We start from the raw sequence: 10,010 nt of genomic DNA on the forward strand, positions 1-10,010 counted from the left end.
GGCTGGGGGTTCAGATCCCATCAGTCTGAAAGGCACAGGGACTTGTAGTCTGAGGAGGCTGGAGGCAGCCTTGTCCACACAGCTGCTTTGGTTTAGAGTCTCTCCCTGCTGGACATCTGGTGTTTAATGACAATCCTCAGAGGGAAGCTAGTTTTTTTTGTTTTTTTTTTTCTTGAGTGTTTTGTTTTGTTCTATTTTCCTGAGAACACAGCCTTTGGCTCATGAAGGAAGAAAATGGTCAGGATGGTTACAGAGAATGTTCCTTTTTTTTCTGCAGGTCTTCTCAGCCATTACAGCCAGCACTGGGGGATTCTGAGACGTAACATTGAGAAGGTGTTTTTAGGCTGTAAAGATCCAGAGAACTGTTAGGGAATTGTGTACTAATTCCTCCTCTTCCTGCCTTTCTGCTCCTTTCTCCTCTTTCTTCATGGCTTCCAACATATTCTCTCTCTCTCTCTCTAGCAGAAGAGCGTGGGATAAACCTGGCAGATGTGTTTCCTCCTGTTTCAGCCACGCAGACGGAACAGGCTCTGAAGAACACCCAAGTCCCTGCATTGCCCTGTGACTTTGTCTGGAATAAACCTATATGCAAAGATGGAGATTTGCTGCTTTGAGGTGTTTGTGTCCACGAGATTGAAAATGAGCTCATTAGTGGTTACAATTAGGTTTGGATTCCTGAAAAGATACCTGGTATTGTTACCGCTCTCTCAGAGACAATTGAGTAGTCACTCATTTTCAGGGCTTCAGTACCCTCTGGGCTCTTCCCGGCCTGCCCAGGATAGGGAAAGGTGATCACACAGCCCCAGGCAGTAGCTTACTATCTCTGCAATCAGCTGTTTTCTAAGAACTCTCCTCAGGGTGAGTTCTTGGAATGGCTCTGATTGTTATCTTGGAACCTTCCCTGTGACATCTGTGGCAGAGTCCACATGCTCTGCCCAGGCACAGGATGGGAGAGTCAAGACATCTGGACTTCTGGGTATGATGGTCACAGACAAGTTTTGTGGCTTTGGATAAGTCACTTCTGTTTCTGGTCCTCCATTTTCCCCATCTGTTAAAAAACCTGCATATTAAGAATATTTTTATATGTGGATTTTGGGGGGAAAGTATCCATGGATGTCATTGTTTTCTCAAAAGGGTCTGTGACCAACAATGGCTAAGAATCCCTGGACTTACTGACTTACAAATTCTCATCATCCAACAAGGAGCAATTCCTTGGCTCTGTGCTTCTAGGAATGTCATACATTTAACTGTTCATCCGTCTTTGCCGACTGCCTACCAATTCCTTTGATATGGTCCAAGGATGCAACGGTCAGTAAGATACCTTTCAAAGAGACTACTATCCCATGGGGGAGACAGACCCACGAACAAAGAGACCATGGGCTCCCACTGACTGTCTCCCCAACACCCTCCACAATGGGTCTCTCTCCTTGTGCTGCCAGCAAGCTTGTTGCCCTGTGTAGGAATGGGTTGTAACCCCTAGTGTGTATTCCTCACACCTGCACCTTCTGAGTGAGAAGTCCCATACTTTGCAGGATCCCAAGGATCCCACCAGTCCCTCTTTTCCTGCCCTTCCTGGGGCCTCTCTGTCCCCTTCGTGGCTAGCACTGCAGGAGGGTGAACTGTGGAGATGCTGAAGAATGCATATCACATCGGCACACTAATCTTGCTCAAGGTGTTGACCTTAGCAGTTCCCAGGGACCTCCTGGCTCTGCAAGAAGCACTGCTAAATGGGAAATCTACTTAAAACAAAAGAAAAGCAGCAATATTTCTCTTGGCACATGGCAGGCCACAGGGGTAGGTGCTGCAGCAGGCAGGCTTTCTAGTCCCAGTTCCCTTATTACCTGGATCCAAGCTTTTCCATTGTGTTGCTGCCCTGCAGTCCTGCTTCCATCACCTCTACCCTCGACTATTCCACCTAACTTCAACATACGTCTCTTTGTAATTCATTCTCTGTATGGCAGCCAAGGGAATCTTTTTAAAATGTAAATCAAAACATGCCACTCCCCCACTGAAACTTTCCAAATATTTTTACTGCACTTAGAATAAAATCCAAACTCCTCACCAAGTAACACGTCCCATAATCTGGCATCTGCCTACCTGTCTAGCTCTATCCTGGACCCCTTCCTCACTCACCAAGCTCACTAACCTTCTGTCTCCACATTACAGTAATGTCCTTTCTGCCTCAGGGCCTTTGCACTTGCTGTTTTTGTTGGCTGAACTGCTCTTCATGGCTTCTTCCTCTTATGATTCAGATCCCAGCTTAACAGGAATTTGTTTGTCAGAGTTCTTCCTTGAGGAGCTAGTCTAAATTTCCCCACCTTACTCCATCACAGCCTTTTCACTCTGCTTTCTTTTACTCTCATATTTGTTGTAATCTGAAATTATCTACTTTTTTTATTGTCTGTCTCCCCTAACCCACTAATGCGACTTGTCTGTCCCATTCACTGCTGTATCCCCAGCATCTAGAATAGGTTATGGCCCATAAAAGATAATCAAATATTTGTTGAATGATTGAATGAGTAATGATGGTAAAGTCATTTAATATATTGGAACCCCCATTCCTTAGTTACATATCTGATCTTTTATTACCCTCAGAAATCTCCCTGAGGTAGATGTTACCATCACAGCCACTTTATAGTTGAGGAAATGGATGAGTTTAACAATTTGCCTAAAATCATAATTGTGACCTGGAAGTTTATCCCCTTTTGAGGGAGAGAGGCAGGGGAGAGACATTCTCTCTATTCTTCCAAATTTTAAATCCCACCATCATCTTATCCATCCATTGAAGAATGGAATAATGCATTGCCTGTCTGGTCTACCCAAAAGCAAGTCTTTAGCCAGGACTCAGCCCCAGGGAGTGATAGACTATTCCCACACACAATTCTTCTGCATCTGATTCATTCTGAGCACATCCACAACCTCCAGTCATTTAATTATTGATACATCGATTCATCACATATGTACTCTTAGCAGGTCCTGTGATAGGCACCTGGCAGCTCCAGGGAGGAAAGGAACCCCTGATTCATGCTAAGGGTTTGTCCCTAGTCTCCCCTAGAAATGGATGGTCCCTAATAGGGGTCTGTTGGTCAAATTCTAATTCTTTCTTTTTTTTATAAATTTTATTTATTTATTTAATTGGCTTTGTTGAGTCTTCATTGCTGCACACGGGCTTTCCCTAGTTGTGGCGAGTGGTGGCTACTCTTCATTTCAGTGTGCAGGCTTCTCATTGCAGTGGCTTCTTTTGTTGCAGAGCATGGTCTCTAGGCACTTGGGCTTCAGTAGTTGTGGCACGCAGGCTCAATAGTTGTGGCTCAAAGGCTCTAGAGCAAAGGCTCAGTAATTGTGGTACACGGGCTTAGTTGCTCTGCGGCATGTGGGATCTTCCCAGACCAAGGCTCGAACCCATGTCCCCTGCATTGGCAGGTGGGTTTTTAATCACTGTGCCACCAGGGAAGCCCCTCTAATTCTTTTGACTGACTAAGATAATGCATATAGCACATTTATTAGCTGGGATTCTGGCATGGAGTAGGTACTCAAGGAAAATTAGTGATGATGTTGATGTTGATATTAGCACCTGGACTTCCTTCTCAGCCAGGCTGACTACAAGGGGACCAAAGATTTAAAATGCCCTCAGCATTTTTTCCCTTCCAGAACCATTCCATTAAAAACTCCAGCTCACATGACTTCCATTGTCTTTTCCTAAACCCGCAGCCTGTATAAGCAACTGCAAGTAATAAGCATAATTTAAATGCTGTGTCTTTCCTAATTAAAATCCATCCAGAAGGGGATGCCAGAGTTATTTTAGTCCATGAGGCAGAAGAAATTCCATTATATTAATCCAGGCTTTTCAACAGAGCCGAAGGGGAGATGTGTCTGTGTGTGTGCAGTGGGTGTGTGTATGCACACCCACACACATGCATGTGCACATAGTGTGAATTTGGAGTGCTGTCAAGAATGCAAAGTTGGCCCTGAACAGGTTGTAGGATATGAATTTTCAAAGGGAGCTGTTGATGGAGCCACTGGGGGTTGCCTCCTGAGCACCTCAGGCTGTGAGTAACGCTGAGGGCTGCCTTGGCCCTTTTAGGTGGCTCTGAAGGAACCCACTGGAATGGCTTTTCCATGAGGAGTTGCTGTCCCAGCTCCCTCCGCGGAGATTCCATGTGATTGGCGGCCCTCCTTGGAAACACTGGTTGCCAGAGCAGCTGTATAAGCCCAGTTTCCCCAGAAAAGAGAGGAAAGCAAGCAGAGCTCCCTCGGCTAACCCAGGGGCCTCCTTCCAGGGGACAACTCCCAAGAGCAAACCATACAGGAAACCAAATCCAGATAGAGAGGAGATGACAATTGAAAAACAAGGAGGAAAAGAAGAGAAGAAAGGAAACTCAGAAGGGCAAGGAGGTCTAAAATGTTTAAGAGATATTTTCTCTGAGGACAGATTTTGCTTTGCAAAGGCGGACATTGGTCTCTCTGTGGGAGAACAGTAAGTGGAAGGGTGAAAACAGTTTGGGGCATGTTTTTCCTTTTCTTTTTTTTTTTTTTTAAATTAATTAATTTGTCTGTTTGTTTTTGGCTGCATTGGGTCTTTGTTGTTATGCACAGCCTTTCTCTAGTTGTGGCGAATGGGGGCTACTCTTCATTGTGATGCATGGGCTTCTCACTGTGGTGGCTTCTCTTGTTGCGGAGCTTGGGCTCTAGGCATGTGGGCTCAGTAGTTGTGGCACACAGGCTTAGTTGCTCTGTGGGTGTGGGATCTTCCCAGACCAGGGATCAAACCAGTGTCCCCTGAATTGGCAGGCAGATTCTTAACCACCGGGCCACCAGGGAAGTCCCTAGGGCATGTTTTTCATATTCAGAAGATTCTTCTTTCCTACCACCAGTCCCTGAGCCCTCATTGTAATTTTTTTTTAAAATATATTTCAATGTATTTTCTCTTATTGACAAATCCATTTCTTTCCCAGCTTCCCTTCAGCCATATGGCCACTGGGAGGGAGAGGAAAGCTGTGGAGTAGCAAAGAAAGAAGACAGGATATCAAGGGAACTCCATACCAAGCAGGAAAGGGGAGGAAATGCACTTGCAGGTCTAAGAAGGGGGCTTAGAAGACAGAGAAGACAGACCAAGAAGTATGAGGTGTGGGTATTTCTGTTCCTCAACTCCAGGGCAACCTCAGTTTGTTGGAGGGGTGGGGGGAAGGAATGAAAGACATTTATCAGGGGTTAGAAACACCCAGATAGGGGAATAGGATGACCTACCCCACCCCTGGGGAAGTGCAAATGTCTTAGCCTAGTTGGGCCCAGTACAGGGCAGCAGGCACCAGGGCTGAGGAATGTTTCTAGGAGGTCCGACTTGCAGAGACTTGCAGACTCCAGCTTGGTGTGGGGTACACATGTGAGAGTTCCTGGACCCGTGGGGGGATGTCGAAGCTGAAATAAATGAAGGATCAAAATAGCTAAGATGGCTGCAGGGAGTGGGGACTCATCTCTGGAGGTCAAGTCAGGGACCCCACACAAAGCTCCAAAGGACCAGGTGGTATTCACTTCCCGGGTGGATACCCAGGAACCAGACCAGAATAGCCCACAGGTCAGCACATCCTCATGAGCAGCGGGTGGAGCTGTGACCATCCCCAGCTGCTGTAGGACTTTTAAGTGCCATCTCCACCCAGACACTGTAGCAGGAATCAGCAGCGGCAGACAGGACACCGAGGCTATAAGTAGGAAGCAGTGTTTACTGTACCGGCACCGGCTCAGCGGGTTCATATCCAAAGGCTGAGCCCTGAACACAGTGGGGCATCGCCTTATATCCTTTCTTAAACTCCTATACATTGGAATTTTTTTGTCTCTCAAATAAGGTAACAAGCAAAGGAGTGTATAACCTGATTGAGTACTTCCCCTTCTATGGCCTCTGGGCCATTGCTACATTACACAGTTAGGCAGGAGTTACATAGTAACAGATTTATGCAGGAACCATGCCAGAGGGGCTTCAGAGTTAATGGGCACATAAAGACAATGGCAGGATCCAACTGCTTTCCTTTGTAGTTGAGTTATGGCCTCCAAGCCCTCATGTTACTTTGTTCTGGGGGAGCTCCCACCACAACACCTCCACCTCCATCCTGGAGAAAGAGAAGAAGGTGGAGAGATATCTTGAGAGAAACTGCCCTGGACCCTTGTACTTTGAATTGATTGAATTCTTAACCCAAAGAGTTCAAGTTGAATGAAAGAGCCTATTTTAAATTGGAAAAGAAGAAATTACTTTTAATTGGCCAATTAAATTTTCTGGGGACTCAAATTGATGAAATCAATTATAGATATTGTTTAGAGCTACACTTTTTTTTTTTTGCACAACTAAATTGCAAACGTAAAAATTTTGACCTCTCTGTAATGATGACCTTACACATCCACAAACAGACTTAGTGCCTATGAGTCAGCTTTACATACATTATTATTTTTGAACTTGACATCAAATTAAAGTAGATGTTTTATTCCAACTTTACAGATGCAGAAAACAGAGGCTCAGTGATGGTCAGAGCCTTGTTCAAGTTCAACAGTTTAGGAGTGGGCATCTTCCAGGTCCATTTCAATACAAGCTGCTGAATCTCCACCTAATGTAGTGGTTCTTGGCTGGGGCCATTTCTGGAGACAATTTGGTCATCACACTGAGGGGAGGGATGCTACTGGCACCCAGTGGGTAGAGGCCAGGGATGCTGGTGAACATCCTGTGGTGCAGAGAACAGCCCCAGTACAAAATGATCTGACCCCAAATGTCTAGTGCAGAGGTGCAGAAAACCTCTCACACACACATTATACGGGGTTGATTTCAAGGGGGAAATTGTATCTCTCCTTTCACATTTGTGAAAATGAACTAGGACCCAGAGCCAAGGTGATTACTATTTAAAAAGGAAGACACAACTGATAAACCCTAACTTACCAGAGGCATAGCCTCATTGGAGCTTGTTTAGGAAATGCTGTGGGGGATGGATAAGTCAAAGGCTTTATCAGATCAAGAGGAAATTGTGTGCACCCTGGGCAGGCTGGCGCCCAGGGTATATTCGGAACAGATCATTTTTAACTTCCTTTCCCCTGTACAACACAATTATTTTTGGTAACAATAAAATTAAAACAAATAATAACAGCCAGAAGACAATTTTTTTTTATTCAACATCATATACATAATCATGTCAGTAATAAAAAGACAAGTATAGTGAAAAAAGAAAAGAATACTATATTAATACTTTTTTAAATTATATGAATGTATTTTCTTTCAAAGGAAAAAAGTATACCTGTATATTGGTCTGTTGCAACAATGAATAACAATATTGCAGATTCTATGTTCATGCCTTGACTTCTATACATTTGTCAATAATTTCATTAAAATGAGTCTTCTCTGTCAAAATTAGTCTTCTTTGCATATTCATGTTTGGTAGACAATGCAGCCAGCTTTGTCAAGTGATCTTCACTTGAAGTAGATCAAAGAATTTTTTATTAATTCTAATTGTGAAATTTTCTTTCACACAAGGCAACAGGTTTACAAATAGGAATCTTAATACCCACCTAAGGGCAAGTTTGGTTAAGATACATAAAATATCTGATTTCTCAATAAAGTCCAGAAATTGCAATACTCCTCATGTCTTTGTTTCTCTTAAGGATTTATCCTAGCAGCTTTCCATTCTCCACAGCTGAGAATTTCCACTAAAACACCCTCATCAGAAAATCCATCTAATTTTATTGTATTTGGTAAAAACTTTGAAAATCTTTCTTCTGCAAAAACAGAGAATGACTGAATAACAGAGAACATTGATATTATCATTTTAAAAATTGCTTCAGACATTGAACCCCCCTTACTGCTTACACCCAGGGCTGACCCATCCTGCCCTCCAGCCCACCCAGCCCTTGGTGGACGCTTCCTGGAGGAGGTAAGTTCCCTTTTTACGTTTTTAGGGGAGGGGCTGTGTGGCCAGGCAGCCTTCATGGACTCAGTGTTCCACCATGAGGTCCTTTCTGTTTTTTTACTCTTGGCATAAAAAATATGCAAATGCAGAAACACATTAAAGAATAAAAATGACACACTGCATTAGTTAGGGTTATATTCAGTTTTCCATCCATAATGTGCAGTCTCTGCCCTTGGAGATGCTGATGTCTTTGCGGAGGAGCTACTCCACGGACAAACATATCATTGAAGGAAGCTAACCATCGCAAGCGAGGGAAGGGCAGAGAGCGTGGCTTGGAAATGGGGTGAGGTTCAGAGGAGGGAGTGACTGCGTCCAACTAGGAGACCAGAGGAGATTTCACAGGAAAAGTGACATTTCAATTTGTCCTGAAGGATGAGTAGGATTTGGATCCTTAAAGAAATGCTAAGGCCTAGGAGCCAATGCCCCCATTTCTCCATCCTCCCCACCCCGAGGTCCACGTGGAGAATAACACAAGAGGAGACAGGGTGCTGTTCTATTAAACAGAGGCGGCTCGGGAGGCAGGGGATGGCTGTGATTGCACTTAGCTGTGTGTGACATTCAGCAAGTCACTTTCCTTCTCTAGGCCACAAAAGGGTTTACCTGCTGAAATATCCTTGTTGTGTGACCCCAAAAGTGCCTTGGGGTGATTTCTGAGAATGGGAACTGGGCTTCCTATTCACACAGACACTTTAGTGAATGGGAGTTGCTTAAGAAAGTCAGCTGCTTCCACGTTTACAAGGTCACAGAGAGGGTGCCAGGAAGTCTGTGCTTTTCCTATCCCATCCATCTGCCTGGGGCCTTGGCTCTCTGTCCCCATGTGCCTTTAGTCATCCCCACATCTCATTCACATCCACCACATCCTCACATGTGGAGGTGCACATCCCCCCCCCCCCCCCCACCACACACAAGAGAGAGAAGTAAGGAGGGAGAAAGGAGGGAGAGACATAGGGAGGTGGGGAGGGGAGGCAGAGACTGCCGGAGACAGAGGGAGGGAGAGACTGACCATCTCAGGGCAGAAATAGCTCAAATCTAAGCTTCCCACTGAGAACTGTGAGACCAAGGGAAGTCTCATCTCCTTTCTGCACACCCACCCCCATCTCCTTTTTAAAATCACTTTTCCTCTATTTCTGAGATTCATCTTCATTCAAAAGAAAGAAAGGCCCTTTGGTCTTTTAAGGGTACCTTTTCACGAAGCTTTTGTGTGTGTCCGCTTCCCTCAGCAGTTCTGGGGAGGCGGTAGGGGGCGGGGGCACCTGAAAGAAGGGTGAGGGATTCTGCAAGGCTGCCCTGGCAGGAGCGGGGATGGGGTGGAGATGGAGGGGATCGCTGGGCTGTCACAGAAGCCTTGTCAAAGGACTTGTGTTCTTGCCTTCAAAGCTATGAACAGAAAAGTTAGGAAGAGGAGAATAAGGGTATAGGTGGGGAAGATTCATTTTTAGGAAAGGCAGCCCTATATCAGATGAAATCAACTGAAACCTGGCTACTCTCTCACAAATCCTAATCCCATCTCAGAGGTGGTGGGTGGAGAAGCACCCGGTGCAGTCTGGGGAATCAGTACCCTGTCAGATGCATTTATTTTTTAAAATTTATTCAAAATTCATTAATTATAGCTGAGGAATTTGGGGTATGTTTGCAGAGCATTGAGGAGACATGTGATGGGCTGGGGTGAGCACACTCCCTTAGGGAATGTAGGGAGGTCAAAGCCACACTGCAGCTCAGGCTGCCCCCTCCTCTCTGAACTTGGATGAGCTTGCTATCACCAGCCCTCTGTTTCCTTGTTTATTCTACTTGGAGCACCTCACAGGGTTGCTGAAAGGGCGCGAATGAGAAACAGATAAGGGACCGTTCTGAGGTTCAATGGTGCTCAGACATGTCAGAAGCCTTAGCACGAGGAAGGGAATATCTTCCTTCCCTGAATGAATCTTCCTTCCCTGAATGCATCTTCCTCATGTGAGAGTGCAGGAAGAGACCTGCCCTTCTCTCTCCTTCCTTTCACCCCCTTCTCAAGACACAGGATGCTGTCAGGGGAAAGGACAGAATTGGAGAAGAAAGCAGGAAGCCACCTACTTC

The 10,010-nt window shown here is 45.2% G+C and overlaps 1 protein-coding gene across 1 annotated transcript in view; it reads left to right on the forward strand.

Annotated features, from left to right (window-relative positions):
- Nucleotides 1–488, forward strand: part of MMD (monocyte to macrophage differentiation associated) — a 57,707-nt gene extending 57,219 nt beyond the window's left edge. The window contains exon 7 of the mRNA XM_057716762.1: nt 463–488. Coding sequence (XP_057572745.1) covers nt 463–480 — 18 coding nt within the window. The 3' untranslated portion in view covers nt 481–488. The remainder of the gene's footprint in view (nt 1–462) is intronic.
- The last annotated feature ends 9,522 nt before the right edge of the window (nt 489–10,010 follow it).

This window comes from Hippopotamus amphibius, chromosome 17, assembly GCF_030028045.1.
Source record: "Hippopotamus amphibius kiboko isolate mHipAmp2 chromosome 17, mHipAmp2.hap2, whole genome shotgun sequence".
Lineage (NCBI taxonomy): Eukaryota > Metazoa > Chordata > Mammalia > Artiodactyla > Hippopotamidae > Hippopotamus > Hippopotamus amphibius.